Source organism: Zosterops lateralis, assembly GCF_965231275.1.
Source record: "Zosterops lateralis genome assembly, chromosome: 20".
NCBI lineage: Eukaryota > Metazoa > Chordata > Aves > Passeriformes > Zosteropidae > Zosterops > Zosterops lateralis.
Window position 1 is genome coordinate 6,895,800 of NC_139780.1, and position 24,209 is coordinate 6,920,008.

Consider the following 24,209-nt stretch of genomic DNA (forward strand, 5'->3'; position numbering starts at 1 on the left):
GGATGTCATAGGGGGGGACTCCAAAGATGCAAACCCAGGTGCCCAGAATTTCCTTTACCTGGTTGTTGCAGTTCCCAATAATGAGCGCATCTGCAAGAGCAAGCTGTCCCACTATCATTCCCTGCTCCAGCAATGGAGCTCCAGTCTCAGAAAGCCTGTTAGAGGTGATTACAATGGTGTTGTCATCATTTAAAACCATGACAGGATCTGCCTAAAAAAAGCAACCAGAATAAATCGAGAATTCAGGAAAGCATACAGATTTGCAGTCAGAGAGAAGTCCACAGGTCTCAGCACTTACAATAAACATTTCACAAAATGAGGCAGATTTTTTAAATTACTTTGCCATACATGTATTTATTTATTTGTATGCAGTCTACAGGGTAAAGCATCCCCACCTGGAGAATCAAAGTTCTTAGGGACTGCAAGAAATACATGGGACAAGCACATGAAGGTAAGAAAGAAAAAAGTATTCTGCCTCCAATGACACGGACTGTGCTTCAGCTTTGCTACACCTGAGGAGTCAAATGTCATCAACAACCTTACAAATTCATGCAGAATAAACTAACTATTCGTACATTCATCATAATTTCAGTTTGCCTTCCCTTTGTAGAAATGAATAGCAAAAGAAGAGAGTGAATGATAATGCTGCCACTCATTCTGGCAATATTTAAATGTTCCTGTGAACACATGTCAGTGATTCATGGGACAGGCATACTGTCCCTCCACTGGCACACCTGCTTTCCTCACAGATGTGGTGACACAGGAACACTTCCATCAATAAGATAGAAAATTCTGAAACAGCTACAGGGGATGGTATTCTCACCTCAATAAATGCTGCCACTTCCTGAAGAACCAGGTTCCACTCCACCTGATCTTCAGTATTGAAACGATGCGTGTAGTCTTCAATTTCATCTGACAGCTCCTGATGTAAACAGTTCAGAGACAGACACAGTCAGTCCTAAAAACAGACTTTAACAGGCAGTCAGTAACCTTGTATTTGGTTAGCTGTGCTGGCCTTTAAGAATAATAAATAAATAAATTCCTCGAGAACATATGCAGCACACTCCTGACTAACATGCCAGCCAAAACGCGCTCCCTCAGCACACAGAATGCCAATGTTACACTGAGTTCTGGCAATGCAAATTGTCTTTTACGTAGGTCCAAATGCAAAGAATATCTGGAGTTGAGTATAATTATCCCACTCACAGCTATGTCACTGGTTATTACCATAAGCTATGGATACCAAGGACTCAAATTCCAGCTTGCAAGTAACTTTAAATACCTTGAGGAAGGGGATGGTGTGGCTGGTTTAGCTGTGCTAAGCTCAGCCTGCAGTTCAAGGGAGCTGTGACACAGACAGCAATGCAACCTACACAAAGCTGTCAAGCCCAGGAACTGCTTGAAGCGAAGTTGTCAGAGGGGCTGGGAAGCATATGCTCTGGGGAGCAGCTTGCTGTTCCTTTGCTGCACTTCCAGGCCACTTCCCTGTCTGGGCTGCAGCTATTGCAGCATTTTTACTTGCTGTTCAAACAGTGCTACCAAACCATTTGATCCTAAAGTGTCAATATTAAATGTCTGAATCACAGAAGGTGTTCCCTATGTTGGATGTCAGAACAGAAAATCAAGGATCAGCAACCTCCCACCCCTCAGCACCTTTATCCTGATTTTAGCATACCTTTACAAGGTCCTTTACAACATCCATCTTGTTGAGCAGGAGACAAACCACTATAAACCTTGCATAGTAACGCAGCTTCTTAACCACTAATTCAGGCCTAGACACAACAACAAAAACACCACAGCCAAATTTGAGATTAAAATAGAGGCAGGCAGCAGGGGTAAGAGAGAGGAGGAGTTTAAGACCAGAGCAGGGCTGAACACTTGCAGATTAAGAGTTCTGACTGAACTCATGTGGTTATGAATAGCCACCTGGCTGCTTGGAGGTTTAAATTGAGTTAAAATTGAGTAGAGGGACATAAAAAATAATTTAAGAAAGCCACAGCCTCCTTACATGAAGGGGCATGGGAGTCAGATATCATGGCTAGCTCTTCAAACCTTGCTGTACTGCAGTAGGAGCTGCTGTTCCCCTGAAAGGCCTGATGAGAATCAAATAGATTCCTCTGCTTCAGCCCAGCTGACCCATCCTCCACCCACAGCATGCCAGCTCCCAGCACTGACACTGCTCAGGATTTAAAATTACAAAACTTTGGGGCTAATAGCCTTCTAACCAGGACCAGGTAACAGAATATTCTTCCAGTCATACAACAAAGCTCTTCTTTATCCTGAATTTTTCAATCATGGCAAAAGGATAAAAAGAAACTTCCTTGATTTTATCCTAGTTATGCTCCTACTGTTTATAGCTCCTTGCTGCTTCCACACAGCTTTCTAGTCTTGAAAAGACAAGGGCTTCCATTCAGACATACCTGTCTTCTTTGTTGACTTGGGAGTAGTATGACCTCTGCCTGATGGCTGAGTAGAAGGAGAAAGCCTCGTTGAGATAGCTGGTTTCCGAGGTGCGCAGGCTGCAGGGGAACATGGGCTTTAGCTCACTGCCTCTGAGGGAAAGCCATGCCAAACCCTCCCTTCCTGCCCCCTCAGCCTTCCTGTGCATCCATGGCAGAGCTCCCTCCTCAAGTGCCATCATGTGAAAGCCAGACTCTCACTCTGGGAAGACAGATGTCAGAGCTTGGATCCCACTTCAGGTAACAATCAAAGCTGCCCATCTTGCACCATGGGCTCACTGAACAGTTTAAAGGAACATTAAACTCCCAAACCTGTAAATCACACTTTTGCACAACATTCCAATGCAGGACACATGGAAGACACTTCAGAGGCAGGAGCAAAGTCCTTGGGCAGTACCAGGGTGACCAGCAATGTGGCACCAGGCTCACAGGGGCCTTTCCCTGCAGCACCCCATGCAGCCCCCAGGGCCCTCATTCAGAAATAGGCATTGTGACTCAGCCCAATCACTGATTCCTCCTGACTGAGCATCCACACATTTGGCATGCAGCTGCCACTAACCCTGCATTGCCCACTGAATCCTCTTCTGTGCTTACTTACTAATAATGGTAATAGAGCTGCCCAATCTTGGAAGCAATTTCCCCAATTTGCCACCTCTTCAACCCATACCGATTGTCCAATACCTGTCTATGTCACAGGAGAGAAAAGAAAGATTAAAAGGATTCCCAAATTTCCCAGAACATCCCACCAGACAAGACAAAGAGCCATTGCAGGGCCAAATTCAGCTTTCATTACTGGTGTAGTATTGCCAGCAGTAGCCCCTCACAGAGTCAACAGCACACACACACCACAACAAGGGCCATTTATCTTGCATAAACTTGCCAAAACCAGACATAAGTGTGTTGCACAAAATACACACAACAAAAGGTCACAACTTCCCAGGAGAACGCTCAGACCATGCAGCCAGATAAAGGTGTGAAGGATCAGAGCCCACGCTGCAGCAACAGACTTCACACCATTCCAGATTCTGCTCTGCAGAATCCATCACCTCCTCAGTAAGAAATTAAAGCACCACACACCCAGGTAAAGCAAAAGGGTTTGTTAAAAAAGTCACACTGAACACTCTGCAACATTTTAATTCAATAGACTGTGAGCACTGCTGGAAGTTGCTGTTCACTCTCTTCATGCTTGAACAACACAGTGAAATCTCAATCTCAGCTGGGGCCCCGGGCGTTCCAGAGATTAAAGCTGCACTTAAACCCACACAATGCATCTGCCTACAGCATTTCCTTACCGGTGCTGCTGTTGGAACTTCCAGAGTTTGGTGTAAACATCAAATGTTCGCCCAAAATAGGATTGCCACTGCTTCTGCCCATACTGAGGTAAATCCCTGTAAGAGACAGTGACAAAAGCAGAATTAGGAAGCAGAATCCAGTCAGCCCAACATGACAGGAGCATGTCTGTGTCAAAGTCAGAACTGCTATGTTCAGAATTCACTTGACATACTTTAGAATTCTGTCAGAACTACAAGAACCATGATTGCCAGAGTTTCTCAAAACCTGTTGTTACTGGATCTCTCCAAACAGGAAATGATCATGTTCTTACATGCAACAGGTGTTTGAAACCATCTTACATTTTTGCTGAAAGAGAAATAATTTTATGGTTATATGTACAGAAAGACAAACTGGACTCTTAAAGTATCATGATACAGAAAAACTCAATGGAAATTACTTAATTTAGACTCATAATATTTATTGTTACTCATTAAGGAAATTATCTTTTTCAAACAGATATGGCCATGTTTCAGAAACAGTCAGGCCAGGCCAGGTCAGGCCAGCAGATGGATGCTCACAGTTAACATTCACTGAGTTCTGTTACACCATCAGCACATTTGTCACCCTTTAGCTCACAGTTAGTGACATGACACAACCTGAGAACTTCTGGTTTTTTCCTGTCAGTCTCCAGTGATACAAGGTGAGTCAGTCAACCCAGTTCAGTTCTGCTCTCCAACCTCTCCCCTCGATTTCCATGCTGTGGTATATTTCCACCCCACAACAATGACATATTCCTAAGGATTTTGGTTTTAAAGGTTTGTGCTCTCAACCTTCATTCCTCTCATCTACTGCAAGTGACCCAAATCTTGGAACAAATGCAACAGAGCAAACCAAACCCCTGAGTCCACTGAGCACATACTCCCTACACATCTACACCAAAGCTCATTCAAAGGATGTGCACAACTCTGTAAGTGGAAGTAGAACAGCTTTTCTGAGACAGAATCCTCTTTCATTTGATTCAAGATTGATTTCTATAAGGAATGCTCTCTCAAAGCACTGTGCTCGTTCATGTACCACCTTCAGCAGACAGAAAAGCAGCACATTCCACTTCCAAGCCTGGAGGGGAGAGACCAAGGGAAGCACCACCTTTAGGAAACCTTGCCATGTCCTCTGAAGGAATCAGAGAAGCAGAGCAGTACACACCATTTCAGAGCAGCATTCTGGCCTGTTTCTGCTCACTGTAATTGCTTTAACAGCACCCAAGGTAGGAAAGGAAATTAATATTCCTCTGCTCGTCAGCCAACTGTACTTCCCACACAGCTTGAGGGACCTAGCTCAGATACTACAAGTAAAATGAATCCCTTACCAGCTACAGCTCTTATCAGCCTGGAAAAGCATTCCAGTACTTGGTGCTGATATTCCATGAAGATGCCAAGGAATCTGGACAGGATTTTACCAAATTAAAAAAAAACCAAAAAACCTTCAAACTTGCAATTGGCCGCTCAAAATCTTGCAACGTATGTTGGTGTAGCAAGGGGTAAACAGGAATATAAATATGTGCTTCAGCGTATCAACATCTTCATTCAGATACAGCTTGATACAACACATGCAAATTTAAAGCACTTTCTACAAGGAACAATTCATCACCTTCTCTTGCTGTAATAGATGTAAACATTTTAGCTAAACAAAAGAAGCTAAGGCACTGTTCAAACACACACCCCAAAATAGAGCACAGACTTCAACACAGCAAGAGGTAGCTTTAATTTAATTAGCCCTTCCACAAGATTCAGTGTTAAGTATATTAATATATATATAGATATATAAATAAAAATACAAAACACTAAAATGGATTATTTTGTAAAAAATTATAGAAATCAAAGTTCCCTGGCACTAACTTATAGAACTTCTTCAAGTTGACTTGAAGAACCCTAACTCAAGAAAACAACCTTCTCTCAAACACCAGTATCTGCCCAAAGAAATAGGCAGGTAATTATGGGCTGATGATGCTCATGTATCTGTCCCTCATCAGTGAGCTGATTAACACACTCTCCAAACCTCACCTGTCATCTCCTCATTGCACACCTTCCTCTGCACAAGCCTAAACATTCTAACATAACCTAAACATAAAGCCCAGCTCACCTCACTGCGCTGCATTAGATTTGAGTATCTGGAAATCAGTGGTGTTTTAAGAAGCCTCTGTTAGTACACTGTCCATGGGTTTGGCCACTGCTGGGTGTCCACACGGATATTCCTCAAGCAGCCTGCTCACCTAATTGCAGCTGGCATAACTGCACAATACCATGGATTCCTCGGCTCCCCAGGGAACGGGAAGGATCTCCATGGAAACAGACAGTAGCACTTGTTCTTTTGATACTATTCTGACATGGCTGTAATAAAACTTCATTTATGACAATACATTACTGAGCTTTCACTACAGCTTTTCGCAGACAAGAGCTGCCCTTCCTGCCATCCCTTTACTGCTCTGTGCTGAACATCATACATGCTGCTTCCATGTACCAAGAAATTTTTCCATAATAAAATGGGTGCATAAGCAAAAGAGGACAATTAGAGCAGTTTTGTTAATAGAACATGGGGATGTGCATTATTTGGTGAGAAATGGCTCAAAAGAATCCCAAAGCCTCAGCTGATTGCAGAGCATGCTTTTAACACAGCTCCTCCCACCAAAGGAGACAGGGAATACATGACCCAGAAGCAATTACACACCCAACTTGAGAGCTCAAGGCCTATGTTAGAGCAAGACTTTTTGCTACTTCCAGATCTACAGAAGGACTCCAGAGCAGTGAGTAGAGACAAAGGCAGCAGGTTTTCCTGTGGGGTGTGCCCAGCCCAAGCTTCTGGCTCAGAACAGGCAGGAGGGACCCACTCTGGCTGAACACTACAGGAGGGATAAAGGGGCAACCAAATGAATCCAAATGCAGAGGAGGGACTGGAGATGTGATTTAGGACAGTACAATAGCCTGCAACAACAAGTGGAAACCATTTCCAATTTATTGGCTTTTAAAACATTCTAAATGGGATGTGAAGACACAAAATCTGATGTTCTAGAGGGATGGGTTTCTCACACTGGGCACAGAAGACTGGTTCTCTTGCTGCACTAGTGTAGCTGGTGGATAAATCTCACAGACAGTCCAGAATTTTATCCAATTCTTGCCGTACTCTTTGTCTCCACAAAGACCAGCGCTACTTACGTGCTCATAATTAATTCTCTGTCAGGAGTTCATTTCAGCCATGCTGCCAGATAATACTGGCTGAAACCCAATTAAAGGTGCTGAGGTGTGCTTGGCCAGTGCCACATGGAAGTTGTCACACAGGGACATTAAAGATGTTGAGAAAGTCCTAGAGACTCAGCAGTATGCTTCAAAGAGGAAGGCTACAATAACTGTAAGTTTAACATTCAAAGCCTTAAATACATTCACAGTTTTGACAGGTGATAAAAAGAGGCAATTTCCTTTTATGTTCATGGGCTTGTAGTAGTTACAGGCTCCTATTCCCAGAACCTGAGCAGCAGTGGGATAAAAGTGCTGTGGCACAGAGCCAGCAGGTACCCCCTGAGCCTCCTTTTCTCCATGATGAGCCTCCCCAGCTCTCTCTGCTGCTCCTGGTGTTCCAGACCCTTCCCCAGCTTTGTTCCTATCCCTGGACACACTCCAGCCCCTCAGTGTCTCTCTTGCCATGAGGGGCCCAGAACAGGACAAGCTGCCTCACCAGTGACCAGTACAAAGAGACAAATCACTTCCCTACAATATAGTTGCAGAAATTCTTAATTCCTTGAACTTTCAGGCTTCTCTGTAATACTGAACACATTGAAGCACTTTTTAACATTTAAAAGCAAATAATACCAGTGACAATACACCATGACAAACTGCTTCCTTACACACTCCCTCTTCCCAGCCTTTTTCAAGAAAAAAGCAAGTGTGAGTGGGGAAAGGGGAGAAGAGAGCCATTGCAACATACTTCATTAACAGCTTATTCTAACTTACAGCCCAGGGTAGAGACACTAGAAAGACAACCCCCCTGGGTTATCCTAGCAGGCATGACCACAGGAGATGCTATCACTGGGAGCACGAGCACAAAGTACACTTTTGAGCAGCAACCTTGGCACACCATCATATGTTTTCCTCAAATGCTGTATTTGGCATCTGTATTGGGAAGAGAGGAAGGAAATGCTACTGAAACAAAGACGTGGCAGGCTGAGCCCTTGCAATTTTTGGCAGCAGCAACAGCTAAGCAGCTGCCAACACAGCTACAGGCTCAGCTCCCTGTAGCTGAAGTGCCCAGAGGAGGTTTTGGGAAAGAAATCATTGCTCTTCTCTCCCTCCCCCATCACTTCTTTTCTATGAAACGTGGTAGGGGCAAGAGAATAGCATAAAATACATCAGAAAAGGTCATCATCATCTTCAAAACAGAAGGTGCCAGGTATGAATCAAATGCATTTATTATGCTGGAGGGAAAAACAAGCAACTGGACTAAGAATTGGGATGTTTGCCAAGACATTTCCAGGTGAACTCCCCAGAGAAGAAGCACTAACAGAGCAGACACCTGAGAATTATGTTGCTTTATCCTGTTATTATGCCCACGGGAATCACAGGTCTTAGAGGTGAAATGGTGGTCAAGTGTAAGAAGTAACTGTGCCAGGTTACAGTAAGGACAGAGGCAGGTTCCCATTCTGCAATGTTCCTATTTTCACTCAGCAGAACTGGCTGCTTAATCCCATCTCTATTTTTATTTGTCATACTTCACCCAAAGGTATTTTTCATCTTCTTTTCATTCAGCTGGACAAGTTTCTTTCTGGAAAAGTACCATGGATATACTGAGACACTCCATCTCTCATCTCAAAAACTGATACAAGCACTATCTCCCTTCCTGGCCAAAGGAGGGACAGAATGGCTAAAGGTTCTCTGCCACCTCTTTGATCTGAAGTGGAGCAGCAGGCTGAAAATGAACTGTGTTCATTTTTACTCTTCAGTGACTTAGGCCAAAATTTCAAGTAAGATCTATCAGAAAGCCAGTGTAATGTCATCTACAGTCCTGGAAATCCTGGTCTCAAGATCTCAGTTCTTTTGCTTTAGACTGTCTTTCATGGAGGGTCAAATGCAATCACCAAGAACTCCTTGTCTCTACTGCCCATTTGCCATTCAGATTTTGGAGCACAAAATGTTTGTTTTCGATTTGGTAATCAACTTCTAAAGCACATGAAAGGATTATCAATAGCGGGGGGCGGAGGAATTAAAAGCATCTTTGCTAACCATCTGTGTTTGACTAACAGCAAGCTATAAGGGCCCAAACATACAGCATTACTCAGAGACCAGTAAGAAGCTGAACTGCCAACTAGATAGTAGCTCAAATCCCTGTTACTTAAGAGACTCTACAGCAAAGCTTAGAAATAAAGCAGCTTTGAATATGTGCTGTTTAACTCAGTATTTATTGACATAAACAGGATATCCATATTACTGTCCAAACGTATATTCCCCTGCAGATAAACCAGTCAGACTTTCCAGTTGTTGTTGCAGCTGCTTAGTAGACAAATGTAGATTTTACCTTTCTCCACAGTTCAGATTAAGCACTTGTTTTGCCAGGGCATGGTTTTGATGTTTCTGTTTATTGCTTCCTAAATTTCTTCCCCAAAGATATTCCCTCTCCTCCTTTCCTCCCACCCAGACCAATCCTCCTCATTCCTTTCTTTTTCCACAGAGACAGTAGTGGTTTGGATTTGGATTTGCATGCTGTGGACTGCAGTCACACTAATCCTTAATGGTGGTCTTCAAACACACCACTTCAGCAACAATCCCATCAATTTTATGGGATTTCCAACTTCTAGTTTACTATTAACTGTAACCTCTGCTCCTACATTCTTATATACATGGTCCAAAAGTATCCACAGAGAGGTGGACTGTTCTCTCCTAAACAAACTTACTGGGTTGGGTTTGGAATGGTCACTGTACAACCCACTTCAGCATCACTGAAATGTGGGTTGTACAGTTCCCACTGCAATGTGGGTTCCAAGGCTTTTCTGAAGGAATACTGCCAAAAATCCACTAACCTTAAGCCATTGAAGAGCTGCTTAGATTTATCCAATAAGTAGCAAAAGTCTGTCACCGTTTTTCTCTCTGCTTGAGGAATATCATCTTCAGCTCCTCCTGATGACATGATTTCTTTTAGGGCAAGCTCAGTCCTATGAAGAAAAAAATAGCCATATTACTCAAAAAACAAGGGCTGCTATGAACTCATCCAGACTGAGATACATGTTCAGTTCCATGGGGATGTAACACAGAGCATGCAGGTCTCCACAGGTTATTCTTCTCAAGACTCATTAAAAAAAAACAGCTGAGGATCAAGGCATGGGACTAATTACTGCACAATGCACTAGTCAACAGAGTAAAATTAAAAGTAACATAAATAAAATATTTAAAATAAAATAATTCTGAGGACTGTCTTCACAAACACAAAACTGACAATGAAAGGACTGTAGCACAAACAGCACTTGGGTTTCACACTTGGACAAAGAAATCCTCTCCAAATTTGCCTTTTGCAGAGGTATTTATCCTGCAGCTGATTTTAGAGACCAGCCTCAGTTCTCTTTACATTTCATTTTCTTCTGTAATTGCTGAAAACTGTAGCTTGATAGTTCCTATTGCTAAAACAAGGCAAATTTAGCCAGAATGTTAAAAAGTACCCTACTATCCTTCCTCTCTGCATCCTCATGACTGTTTAATTCCATGGTTTGCACTGCCCACAATCACACCTGCAGATCCATCTCTAGTCTTCATATGAGTAAAATATTATATTGTACAATAACCACCAGAATGAAAAGATAGATAATTGTAGTATTGAGTAAGCAAGGGAATATGAATGCTTACAGAGGCAGAGTCTGAAAATGGCTGCTGGGTCTTCAGCTCTGCCATGCTCAGGATTTTTGTGCAAGATAAAGACACCTCTAACTGGGTACATGTAGAGTTTTTACTTCCAGCAGCTTCTCTACTAGTTCTAGGAAGTGTATCTGTGAAGCAAGAAGTTCCCATTTGTGCAGCAGCTCTGTTTGGATGCTATTTGCACAAACAATTACCTACATCTCCCAGTCCAAGCCATAAAATGGCAAAACTCACTATTTCCAGCCATCGAGAAGCACCCAGAAGCATCTTTCAGCAACTATCACAAAAAAATCCTTCACAATAACTGAAGAGGCTTCAGAAATGCTTTCCTGAACAAATAGTTCATGCCTAACAAATGCAGGAGAAACAAATGCAGTTTCAACCGAGCTTTTGGGGTAAGTTAGAGGGCCATCCTGCCAACCAAGCGGTCTCATGGTTTCCCAGTTTAGACAAGATGCAGCCCACACAGACTTGTTTTTACACACCCCATGACAGTGCACCAGAGCACCAGTACAAGGCCATGGGGGCATTGCACAAACCACTTGTTGAAGAGCTCCAGAAAAAGGTAAAAAGTGTCTCTGTATAGTCAGGTAACCACAATATGGTGCCAGAGTCCAAAACATACCACCCAGCTGTCACAACCTTTGGCATGAGCCTGGCAAGAAGAGCGTGAAGCCTGTGAAGCACCAGCCTGTGTCTGAAACCTCAGCACATTCACATTTACACAGCACAGAACAAACAACACCAAGTACTTAAAGCTCCAACATATGAGATTGAAGTGAACAGGGAGACCTAAAAAAACAGATGTCAGAAGTAGCCAGGAGGTGATTCAGGAATTTCAGGAAGAGGACAATACCCCAGGTCCTGTGTGCTCCACAGCAAGGGTGACCTAATTCCTGCAGCGAGCCCGTAGGTTCTGTGCTCCACCGTGGTACTCCAGGCACTCCAGAGCAGCTTCAGATACATTTGCAAAAATTGAGGAGCTTGCTTGAGTTGCAAAGTATGTTTCATACAATCTAGATATCAGTCTTTTCATTTCATAGCAGTGAATTTTATTTTACACTACCCTTAAGTTATACTACCCAACAACCCCAACTGCTGCCAACATAACCTGTGTTAGCCCTGGCACAGGCAAGTAAAACCAACAAGCCTTTGGGTTGTTTTTTAAAACCAAGTAGTTCTCACATGCAAGGAGTTCACCATTTATGCAATCAGTAAAAAATACACAAGAAATTCTATAGCCTGCTAATGTGAAAGGTATCGGAAGGCAAGAAAAATATGTGAAGCTGGCTTTTCCAGCTTCCAGAGAAGGAAAATAAAATTAGTTATCTCATGCACTGGTTTTGGCTTATCATGCTCTGGAGGGGGTGGTATTTGGTGCTGTACAAAGGAAGAGCTACTATCAGGAGCAGCTCGGGAGAGGAGGAGGTGCTCCTGCACTAAGGACTGTGTTGTAATGCAGCAGCAGTACAGACAGGAGGGAGAATTATTATTAGAACAGCAAGTGGGCACAGTAAAGGGAGGAATACAGCTCCTGACATGGCTCTTTCCTAAGGGACTGCTCAGCTCCAAATGAACAATATAAATAAAAAGCAACCGGGAGCACATCCACAACGGGGACCTCTCCTTCCCTTTGATAGTAGAAGTTATCACATGGATTTGTGCTCATCTGCAGACAGACAGTTCTCCCAGTTTTGACAGCCAAACTATAGCAGGAATATCACTTACTTAATTTTTTGTTCCCTGTTTGATGCTTTTTGCTTTCTTTCATGCAAAAGAAACTGTTGGGCTGTTTTGCATGACAATTTTTCCAAAGTAACACATTAAAAAAAAATGTTCTCCAGAGTCTGCAGAAGGAGACACTGAAACATTAGTTTTAAAGACTGTAAGAATAAGTCAGAAAATGGTGGCTTCCAGCAGAACTTATTATTCTCTCAAAGATTTTGCCAACTCCTCAGGCCATACAAGGCAGAAAACCTGTGCTAGCCAAGCCCACACTTGGTGTGCCAGGTTCTTCCCTACAAGCTCTCAGAATACACAATTCCAGGTTTGCTTAATGCAATACATTATTGGATTTTACAAATTCATCCCATTGCAGCACCCAGGGTAGCAGAGGGTCACAGACAACCCAGAGGATGGCAGTTCAAGTTGGAGCTGAAGAGCAGCAGGAGGAGGGATACAGGACAGGGATAGAGGTTTCATGGTGCTGGCCAGTATTTTTAAAGTTAGATGTCACTTACATCACACACGTCTCCACTTCCCTGCGGTTTGCTGTCTTTTGGCTAAGGTTTTCCAGGCTTAGCTGGAAGGGAAAAAGAGTGCTGAAGTTAATGGTATGCACTCCCCACTGGCCCTGCCCTGGAATTCAGGCCTGCAAAGCTAGGCAGGCTCTGTGAGCCGTGAGGGAATGCTCTGGGTCAGGGAAATCAAGCTGACAATGCAAGTCCAGCATGGATATGTTCAATAAGTGCATTACATCCTCTTACATTTGCTACATAGCCAGGATCACTGTAAGCTGCCATTCAGCTGCCTGCTGGAAGGGGAGGGTCACAACTTCCCACCTGACAGGTAGGAGCAAATAAAACCTCACACACTGAAGGTGTAACCAGAGGGCACAGGGGACAGGAGGATGTCAGGGGTCTGTAAGCTCATATATCAGTGAGGACAAGTAGAATCAGGAGCAGTTTCCTGGAGCTGCACAGCAGTTAGCTGAACACGGCACCTTGACCTCCTGACAGAGCACTTGTGCAACCCAACTGCCTTTTTTTAAGCCATCACTTCTTCGCAGTTATGGAATCTTGATTGGTTTTCAAATGCTTCCCACTTCCTGCTTAGAAGCACAAGTGGTAACTAAAAACCAAAAGCAAACACACTTTGTTAATTTATCTTGTTGATACAGGATCCTCCCCAAACTAAAATGTTCCTAGAACTGCTCTCTACAGAAACCAATGGTGGAAAACACATTCCAGTCTATCAGGATTTTAAAGCTGTCAAACCTTGAGTCAGAGACCAGCTCTCTTTCCACTTTTCATCCTGACACATCTCCCACAGCATCACTGCCAAAAGGGGATGTGACACAAAGCCAGACACCCAGCTGGTATCTATTTCTTATCTGCAAATCAACAACACGGAGAAAACTAAGTTCCTGATGGCTCATAGACAAAGCATGGAACCATCATGTCTCAAAACTCTACCCAAAACCAGCTGATCTTACCTTCACCAAGCAGGATGCCTACCTTGACTCCCTATTTGCCTGTCCTTTTCTTCTGCAGATTGGCACACTCATGTCTCATGTTTTCTTTCAACGCTATACTGCACGTTTTGGGAAAACCATCTGTGTGTTTCCATGTGATCTGCTCAGAGTGCTAGTCTTGACAGAGCCTCAGACAACACAAAATGCATCAGAAACCAAATTCATTCCTCCTGCCAGAATACCTAACTCTCCATCAAGAGCCACTGCTCTGAAGTTCCCAAGACACCACTCGGTTCTGCCCAAGAAACACTGAAATAAATAATTAGCAATTCCCCCAGACAAGCACTGAAAGCATCAATGCCTGCTAGAGTCAGGAATTCAGAGGGAATGGCGATGAGCAGTTATACATCAAACCATTTTTTCTTCATAAAATGTAGGCAGGGAAGGAAGGACTTCTATATTATTCCAAGGTTTTTAGTAAAATTTGGAACCAATAACAGACATTCCTCAGCCCAACCACTGTTCAATTCACCTCAGGGCACGTCTGCACTGCAGTGGCTGCAGCTCTTCCAGACATACCCAGCTCCTTTTCCAGCAGCTCTATGGATGCTGCAGGAGGCATCTGGGAGCAGGCTGAGCCCACACCTGAGCTCCTGGCAAGGCTCAGTCCCGGGGGACAGCAATACCCAGGGCCAGAACAACCGGAGCACTCGTGTCCCAGTTCTGCTCACGGCTCTGTGGACGTGCACATGGATTGCACGAGGAAAAGGACACAGCCTGGGCTGTGGGGGCACTTTTGTCTGAATGCCACAATGATAAGCAACTTTAACTTAAGAAACAGAAACAAGTAGCTGTTGCATGTAACTGATAATGCTGGTCAAGTCATGTTTTCTCTGCCTACTTCAAAGGACAATAAGGAGAAATTAATTACAAGGGTGAAAGCCTGATTTCATACACAAATTGGCTGACAAAATCACCTGCAAATATACCTAGGTCTAGCAACTACCTCCTATTGGGATTTCTCCAAGAAACTGGTTTTCCTACTAAAGGACACATTTTTACAGCTAACTTGCAAAAAATACTGCTACCTCTAAAGATCAGGCAAGAGGGAAGTCGCTTTAAAAAATAATAAAAACGCACAAACCCCAGTGAGCCTGTGTATGAAGAGACCCACACTCCTGTGCACAAGGAGTCAGGACCAGCAGTTGCTCCTACAGAGACAAGGGAGCCTGGTCCCACATCGACCTGGATTGATTCTTCCCTTCACATCCCAATAAACCCAGCTCTCCCACTGCCCCGGGGCTCCACACGTTCTGAGGGGCTGGCCAGATGCTTCCTACAACACAACTGTCTTCTGTCTGTCCTTCACTTTAACAGATGCACTAAACGCATCACTCTACTTCAACTTCTTTTGAATTTTGTGAAAATTACTCTACTAGATAATGATCAGGACCTTTCTCCCTAGAGCAACAACAGTTACATCAGACAAGGGATTTAAAAGCTGCTTGGAGAAGAAGAAAAAATAGGAAGCCTGATCGTGCAATTGCATTCCTAAAAAAGGGAAAGGAGCGGGCAGGGAATAAATAAGAAAACAAGATAAACCCACGCACACGCATTCCCCAGCTGCACACTGCTGTGGCCAGGGGAAGTGGCAGAGAGCAGGCACTCACACAAGAACTGTTATACAAGTTGCACAAATTTTATCACTGCAAACTGAAAGTTTACTACTCTCACATGAATGCATAATTCCTTCCTCAGCACATCAGAAGATGAGAAGATGGGCAAACAGCTTCACAGTAAGACCACAGAGTTAATGGGAGCTGCCACCTCTGCATTACCTGTGACATCTTGGCAGGATCAGTCTCATGACTTCCTGTAGGAAAATAGGCAACACCACAAATTCAACTCCATTCTCAGTCAAATGAGTTGGAAAATACAACATGCAGTGTCAATCCCACTATTTTAACTTCAAATAAGTGCTTTGTCTGTAGAATCGGGCTTTTCATATGTTTCAGACATCTTTAAAAAACCTTTTATTGCTTAGAAGCACACCTGTCTGTATCCAGAACTGCAGTTTTGGCATCTTTTCTCTCATAAAAATGCGGAGGTGCTCATTAACATCATGCCATGGAAACCATGTAGTCCCTTCCTGCCTCCTACACTGAGATCATGGAAGCCACACCTCAGCAGCAGACTCCTCTGAATTCACTCTGGGCGGACTCACTTTGAACACAAGAGACATGATCTCACCATGGGATGCACGTGGCCTTTAATCGCCTTCAGAACACAAAACTTTCCCTTCTCTTCTTTATGTTTCCGCCACTGACAATTTGTTCCACCTTTGTCTGTTCTGCGCCCTCTGTGATCCCTCTTTTCACTGCAGTTCACGACCTTTTGTGTATAAGATGAACAAAGGGCATAGGCTAAAAATGTCATCACAGTTGGGCTTCTGCTCCTCTACTGACTTCACTGGTTTGCTATTAAAAATAGGCTCAAGCTCAAAGTCAAACCAAAGAAGAATTTCTGGGTCATCAGAGTCTAGGAACCTCCAGAAGATGGTGCAGAAGCAATGTGAAGAGGACACAAGAGTTTCTTTTAATCCAAATTCAAATCGTGAATCTGTGTGGTGCTCGAATACCACCTACATGGTACTTAGCAGTCATTTGCTTTGTATGAAAGAGCAAGAGAAAAAACCATCAGGCTGGCCCACTCTTGGCAGGGGTGGGAGGGTAGAAGGGAGACAGAAAAACACCATCAGCTGTGGCAATGAGCTGTGTGTATTTACATTTCACAGGCTGAACTATTTAGTGGTTTATTTACACACAATGTTCTTGGAGCAGCTAAAATGCCAGTTGTGTTTTATCTCGATTTTGTGGCAATGCGCATAAGCCACAGAATCATAGCAAGAGCCTGCAAACGAGAGATGAACCTCCTATATCTGGAAAAGCACACAGGCCACTGCGAGAAAGGAGAGAGATTTTGGGAGCACAGGCACAACAAGGGCTGAAATGCATTAGTTATGACAAGACACCAAAATATAACCCAGGGACTCGAAAGCAACGATCCAGTCACAATGCAACAGCTCGTGCTGCAGGGATTGCACATCCCAGGGTAACCTCCACAGCCAAGCCAACCCACAGCACGGCACAGGGGCCTCGGGTCCCTCTGGCTGCCCCTCCATGTTAGAGTGAGGAGGGAATTGCAGTCAGCTCCATTTTATGCACATTTGATGGCAAGACGCCAACACAACTGTTGACTGAGCCAAATCTGGGCCCCCTTGAACTAAGCCGTCACCTAAAGCAGGGCGGAAAAGCACATGCCTCTCGCCTTCCCAGCAGCCAAGTTCCTGAAAAGCATCCCAGTTACAAGAAGATTTTTCTTTCTTTCCTCTGACAACTGATGTTTTAACTCTTTTAAGTACACTCACTAATTTGAAGTGGAACAGCTAACATGAAGCTGCATTGTACAGCAGTGGGATGGAAAGGCTTCCTTTCAGCGAGCCAAATGATTTACTGGCTGGCCCAAATGGCAGCTGAGGCCAGCACCGATCTGGAGGGCAGCTATCGTCACACTCTGCAGCCTGTTCCCATCCTCGGCCAAGGTGCCAATGGCTGCCTTCCAACTGGAACTGTATTCCGACAAAAGGGAAGGCAGGACAAGCTTGGGAAAGCTTTCTGATCCCTTCAGGTCAATTCTTCCCTCCAAACCAGTGTTCGGTGGGAGCTGCCACCACACTTGGGAATTGCATGAAGAGCATCATCACTCTGGGAATTCACCTTCCTGAGCAGGAACTGCTCCTGAGCCGTGCCTCTACCTCACAGCAGAGAAATCCCTCTGCTGGCTTCTGCTTTAATTATATTTTAAAAACTCAGCTTCTACTCTGTATTCCATTATATTAATAGCAATAATTAAAAATACTTCGAACAACAAGTCCTCTAAACCTGCAGTTCCATCCAGGCTTTCTGGCACCGCATGCTTCCTTTCCTGACTGACATCCTCAGGGAACCAGATTGATGGTTACTCTGCTCCATCCCCGCTGCAGGGCTGTGCTGCGTTCTCTCAGCACACGTAAGCTGCAAGGTAATATTTGTGTTGGCAACTTCCTTACATACTTTACAGAACCAGACCTCCATTTGACCCTCAGTGCAGCTCCCACAACTTGGTCCATTCCTTTGAACTGTCTCCTCCCGCTGCAACACATGCTCCGTGTACCATACCTCTGTTTCCAGCCTGTTTAAAATCTACACATCTTGAACAGAGCTTTTGTGCTTCAACAGTGCACCTCAGCTATAAAAGCCAAGCCTGCAGAATGGAACCAGGTCCTGGTTGTTCTGCTCCCAAGACTGCTCCAACGAAAGCAATCATTTTTATGAAAAAATGAGAACTGTGTACAGTTCTGCGTAAAAAGACATCAACATCCAGGTTTTTATGGTCAGAATCCAATAGCTGTACTGTGCTTTAGAGGGCTAGTGGGGGTGTTGGGGGGTTTCTCTTTAATATCAGTTCCATTTCAGCTCTTTAGGCAGTAATACCACCTCAGAACAGATTTTCACACCAGAGATCTTCCTTCCTTACCCAAAGCACACCAAGCAGAATAAAAGATAAGCCAACAAAGTAACATGTCCAGATAATCCAACGAATTCCCGTTATCCATCCGTGCTGCAGCAGACCATCAACAACTCCATCTAACGCCAAGAGAGCTAAACCAGAATAAAAGTGATGCAAGAAGAGGGGAGATGTGAGTGGCACACGGCAGGCAGGCAGCTGCAGTGCGAGCAGGGGACTGTGCAGAGCATCATGTGACAGAGCAGCAGCCGCGGGAGAGCTGCAGCTCCCACCTCCCCAAATCTGTGCCCTCCGTGCCAGGCCAGACACCAGCCTCTGATTCCAGTGCAGAACTGACTGGGGTTAGAAGCTTCTCGATGTTTTGAATCGTTACACTCCATTTTTATTACCTCCCTCCACAAAATAAAACAGGGACACAGAAATGATTAACAATGAGTTTCATGTTCCTCCCGCTGGAACACACTTTCAGCATTTTTATCACTTGTAGATCGACTTTCTCAAAAGAGCACAATGAGCACTGAACATGGTATCATTCTCACACATAGAGCAAAGCCCAACTAGACATCATTGTGATAAAATATTCCTTTGTTTGTAAGGGACATGGATTGCCAACTTTTGAATTTTGATACTGTATTGTAGCTACATTTCAAGACAAAACAATGATCACATTCTCCTTTGTAGCACAACAAAATATCCCTTCTCTCCATATAGTTTCTGTGAATGGTTTTTCTATTTCCTGCAGTAAAGGACCTGGCCATCATATTCGTAACTGTCTGTATTGCTCTGGCAGCCCAGAATGACTGGAGAATAATGCTCACTGCTCCTAGTGAAGTGACTCACTCTTTCATTTAACATAAATCGTGGTCCAACTTATCCAAACATCTTGAATGAGACTGTATTAATCTGATTTGAAAATGAAGCCTCTTTTTTCTACACACACACAATCCCCAGCAGTGCACCAGGCTCCTGAAATGCTTCCTCTACCATGCCAGGAACAGCACAACCATCACACCACGGGTTCAGGTGAGGTGAGGAGACCCCAGGCAGGAACTACAACTGCAAATCCCACAGCAAGACCCATACTGGGATGATTTTTAACAATCTGCAAAGACTGTTACCACCAGAGCAGCTCTGTCCACAGGAGCACACACATGCTGGGAGACTCACTCACATTTTAGTCTTCATATGGTCCCACAGCGCTGCTTTGCATTAGCTTGGACAAGATGCCATGAATCACACGTTGCATTTTGATAGCTTGTGCAAAATCTAGGGTTTTTTTAATATTAAGGGGCCCGTTTTGCAGGTTGGAGGACTAGAAGTGCTTGGCCCAGACACAGCTAAAGCACAGAAGCTCCAAGTCTTGTTATTAAACAACAGACGTGCAACTCAGACATTGATGAAAACAGGTCCTATTCTGTGGTAGGAGATTAGATCTAGAGCTGAAAACCTGCAGTCTTGATCTTGAATGTTCAAACAGGTTATGGACATTTTTATAGGGCAAGAAATCTGAGGGGATGACACAACATAACAACTATCGGGTTCCTGTCCCCAAGGGCATCTCATGTCACCTTTTGTCCAAGACACCTTTCTGTACAAAAAAAAAAAAAAAAAAAAAAAAAAAAAAAAAAAAAAATTGGAGACAACGTAACTGCTGCGATGGAAGTTTAAAATCAGAACGAAACCATGACGATTCCATCAAACGGGCAGCTTGGATGCCCAGCACTGCACAGACTGCTCCGGTAAAATCCTGCAACATCCCATCCCGACGGGCTCGTTTTTCGATGCCGATCGCCGCTACCTGTCACCGGCGTGCTCAACACCCCCAGCCTCGAGCGGGAACGGAGAACTTAATAAAGAGGGGGTCGTTTCGGTAATTATTTCAGCTACGCTGCCAACCCAGGCCTAAGCGTTAGACGTGTCACATCGCGTTCCTCCTCTCCGTCAGCAGGAGAGACAGCGGCGAGCACGGCCCGGTGCCCCGCCGGGCCTCGGCGGCTCAGCCCCGCCGCTCACCGCTCACCGCCACCCGGGCACGGACACGGCCCCGCCCGCACCTGCCGCCTTACCTGCGCTCCCACACGCGGCGGGGCTCCTCCGCCGAGCCCGCAGCTCTGAGGGGGCGAGCCCGCGCTGAGGGGCGCGCCGCCGCCGGGCCTGCCCCGAGGCGCCCGCAGCCGCCGCCGCCGCTCCCGCCCGCCCCCGCCGCCGCTGCCGCCGCCCCGCCCGCGTCCGCCCGCGCCGCCGCTCCGCCCCCCACACCTGGAGGCCAGGCCGGAGCGGGACGGGCGCTGCCGGACGGCCCCGGTCACCGTCCGCACCCGGCGGTCCCGAGCACGGTCCCGGTGCGGGCGCGGCCGCAGCGCCGCCGAGGCTCGGGGAGCGCGGCTGCCGCCTCCCGCCGGTCCGCGCCGGCCGGCCCCGCCCCCGGGCGCCCTTATTGGCCGAGCGCCCAGGCTACGGGCGAGAAAACGCTTTGATTGGCTAAGCTGGCCATCAATCGAGAGGCTCCACCCCCGCTGCCGTGAGGCGCGGCGGCTGCTTGGATACGGCGGCGGCGGCACCGCGGGGAGCGGTGTCTGTCTGTCTGTTTGTCTGTCTGTCTGTCCGTCCGTCCGTCTGGCGCGGCCGCCTGAGCGCACAGCTCTGCCCCTGCCCCGCAGTGTCGCGGCGGCTCCTCCTGCCCCGCCCGCCATCACGTCCCCATCACTGCCGGTGTAAGAGTGCCGCACCTCGGCCAGCGCGGGAACACCGGCTGCGCTCTGACCGGGCTCCGGCGGCCGAGAGAGAGCGAGGGCGGCAGCCGCAGCACCGAGCGGCTCCCGCGGGGCTGCAGCCCCAGCGCCCGGGGCCGGCCGTGCCTCCCGCCCTCCCTGTCATCGCCCCGGCCGGGACCAAGTGCCTCTGGCGGAGGGCGCGGGCTCCTCCCCCCGGCCCGCGCTCCTTGGTACGGCCGGGCCCTGGCTCCGCCCGTGTCCCTGGGCCGCTTCCGCCTTTCCGCGCCGCGCCGCCCGCCATGGTGAGAGAACCGGGCCGCGCCTCGGGAATCCGCCGGCATCCGGCGGGATCGGCACCCGGGATCTGCCGTCATTCCGCGGGAATGGCACCCGGGGATCCACCGGCATCCGGGACCGGCAATCCCCCCCGTCCCGCCGGGACCGGCAATCCCGGCCGTCCGCCCACATCCCGCCGGGGCCTGGGCCCGCGTATTGGCGCTGCGGGGGCTGAGGGCGGGCGGGATGCGGGCCCAGGGCTCGGGCGGGGGTACTGACGGCCTGTCCGCTGCTCGCAGGCCAAGATCAAGGCCCGAGACTTGCGCGGGAAGAAGAAGGAGGAGCTGCTGAAGCAGTTGGACGATCTGAAGGTGGAGCTGTCGCAGCTGCGTGTGGCCAAAGTGACCGGCGGGGCGGCCTCCAAGCTGTCCAAGATGTGAGTGGGCCCGGGGGGCGAGGGGAGCTGGGCAGGGGCCGCCGAGTCCCCGGGTGGGCCGTGTGCCGTGTCTGGGAGCTGCTCTCGCAGGCAGCGGTTGTTGTGTACTGTAAAAAAAAAAAAAAAAAAAAAAAAACCGGCGTGGAAGAGGGGCACATCTCAGTAGGCCTGAGGGTCGGTCTGTGTGTCTCTGCTCTGCTCAGAGGTGTTGGGCAGAGATGAGCCGGGCGCTGCCGGTGTTTGCTGTGGTGAGGCACAGTGTGGGGGGTTCTGTGCCCCGGGCTGGATCCACAGAGCTGGTCCTGCAGCCTGTCCTGAGATCCTTCTCTTTCCCTCCCGCAGCCGCGTGGTGCGCAAATCCATTGCCAGAGTGCTAACTGTCATCAACCAGACCCAGAAGGAGAACTTGAGGAAGTTCTACAAGGTAAGGACAAACATCTTTTGTAAGTGGCCTTTATGCTCTTGCTGTTCACAGTTACAAAGTTTGTGGGAAGGATTGCTGCTTAGAAGCTTAAAACTCAATGAAAAACTATCATTTATGTTTTGTTTTTTAAACAACAGTTTAAAGTTCTCTGGTCATGGTTGAATTCTGCAAGCTTGGTATGAGTCTGCTTTTGCAGGAGAGTCTTCTGGGAGCATCCCTGCTGTGGGATGGGGTGAGCTTCCTGGGAGATGTAATTTGCAGAAATGCACATAACTCTTTTGTTTCAAATTTAATCACCTCACAGGTGCCCAAGAAATTCTTTAATGCAATAAGGTTCTGTAATTTTTAGAATATCACTTCCTGGAGTTTTAATTAGATTATATTGGGTGTAGAAAAAAAGAACTTTTCAAGAGGTGCTGGATAACTGGTGCTTATAAGATTAGGCATTACTTAAACCTGAGCCAGAGCTGCTGCAAAAAGTTACAATCCACTCATCTTTCCCAGTGGAGAGGAGTCTCCTAAACTTCCAGGCTGTAATGACAGTCCCAGGGAGAAGAGGTTTGGACAGTGGTGCTGGCGCTGTGGTGGGAGCTCTGTATCCGAACTCAGCTGTTGTGTGTCTTCACAAACAGGGCAAGAAGTACAAGCCCCTGGACCTGCGGCCCAAAAAGACTCGGGCCATGCGGCGCAGGCTCAACAAGCACGAGGAGAACCTCAAGACCAAGAAGCAGCAGCGAAAGGAACGTTTGTACCCGGCCCGGAAATTCGCCATCAAGGCATAGCCCTGAGCGAGCTGCAGCTCAGGGCTGGGGGGCTGGGGATGGCTCATTAAATGGAGTTTGGTTTGGAAGTGTCACTGGTGCTTTCTTTGCTAGTGGTGGGTAAAGAGGCTGTGAAGGAGTCATCAGCCTAATGGAGGGAAATGGGAGGATTCACAGAAGGTGTTTGAACTGTGACTGCTAATGGAAATACGGACTTGGCAGTTTATTTTCCTCTGAGGAACAGGCACTGAATGGGTACAGATCTGTGAGGCTGGTTCAACCAAACATGGAAGAAGTATTTAACCTGAGATTGATGTAAAACGGAAGCTTTTCACAAAAAATGGTAGTCAGTTGATATTTATCACCATTTGTCACAGTTTAAAGTTTTATCTTAAGTGTTAATAGAAATAAATTATTTAGCCAAGGGATTTTACAGGACTTCATGGAAACTTGTCAGCATTTGGTCAGCACTTCAGATCCCTGGTCAGCTCATAGCTCCCAAGAGCCCCCTGGGAGAGGGGTATTTTCAGACCGGGTGTAGGTGCTGCTGAGGGCACATGAGCTCAGGGTGTAAAAAAGGTCTGAGCTCCAAGGGTGGCATTGCTGAGCTCCCAGGGCACTCCTGGCCTCACAATTCCACACTTCTTTCTACCTGCAAAGCACAGCATGGGTTAAATTGCTTGTCCCCCATGGAGTCCTTTGGGACTCAGATGGAGTTGGAATTCTAAAAGCCTTTTTTGGTCCTGACTGAGGGGAAGAGTTCCACAGTGCTGCTGGAGTGTGAGGGCTGCAGCACTCATGGTTTGTGTTAGTGCAGCCAATGCATTCGAACATAAAAAAATCCCTATCCATTAGGGAGTTCCTAGATTGGATCCAGATTCTGTTTAGGAAAAAGATCTTAATTCTGCTGCCTCAATTAAGACTTTTTAAGCCTCTAGCTAGTTTTATCCAGAGAGGCATAATCAAGTGTGGTGCAGGGAATTTCCCCTACATGGTGGCATTGCGAGGGGTGGCTGTGCTGTGATGTCACCCAGGCTGTGCCGGGGCTTTGTTTGGGGCCCGGGGAGGACAGGACGTGTCTGGCAGCGAGAGGAGCGGGGCTGGCACGGGGCTGGGCCAGGCTGCCAGAGCATGCCCTGGGAGGGGGAGCTGCATGTGGGAACCGGCTCCTTGGCTCTCACTCCCGTTCCCAGGAAGGCAGCAGGCTTACACAGGGCT

General features: G+C 46.7%; 2 protein-coding genes across 2 annotated transcripts in view; one reads left to right on the forward strand and one right to left on the reverse strand.

Annotated features, from left to right (window-relative positions):
* The window catches only part of SCAI (suppressor of cancer cell invasion), a 36,951-nt gene extending 16,259 nt beyond the window's left edge, over positions 1–20,692 (reverse strand). The window contains exons 1-9 of the mRNA XM_083875815.1: positions 20,640–20,692; positions 12,862–12,923; positions 9,793–9,924; positions 3,752–3,847; positions 3,058–3,144; positions 2,421–2,519; positions 1,676–1,772; positions 824–922; positions 59–211 (exon numbers count right to left, since the gene is read on the reverse strand). Coding sequence (XP_083731941.1) covers positions 59–211; positions 824–922; positions 1,676–1,772; positions 2,421–2,519; positions 3,058–3,144; positions 3,752–3,847; positions 9,793–9,924; positions 12,862–12,863 — 765 coding nt within the window. The 5' untranslated portion in view covers positions 12,864–12,923; positions 20,640–20,692. The remainder of the gene's footprint in view (positions 1–58; positions 212–823; positions 923–1,675; positions 1,773–2,420; positions 2,520–3,057; positions 3,145–3,751; positions 3,848–9,792; positions 9,925–12,861; positions 12,924–20,639) is intronic.
* A 649-nt stretch (positions 20,693–21,341) lies between these two features.
* On the forward strand, positions 21,342–23,080 carry RPL35 (ribosomal protein L35). Its single transcript, XM_083875563.1, has 4 exons — positions 21,342–21,396; positions 21,670–21,806; positions 22,149–22,230; positions 22,863–23,080. The coding sequence occupies exons 1-4, from the start codon at positions 21,394–21,396 to the stop codon at positions 23,010–23,012; spliced, it is 372 nt and encodes a 123-aa protein (XP_083731689.1). The 5' UTR covers positions 21,342–21,393; the 3' UTR covers positions 23,013–23,080.
* Positions 23,081–24,209: the final 1,129 nt, after the last annotated feature.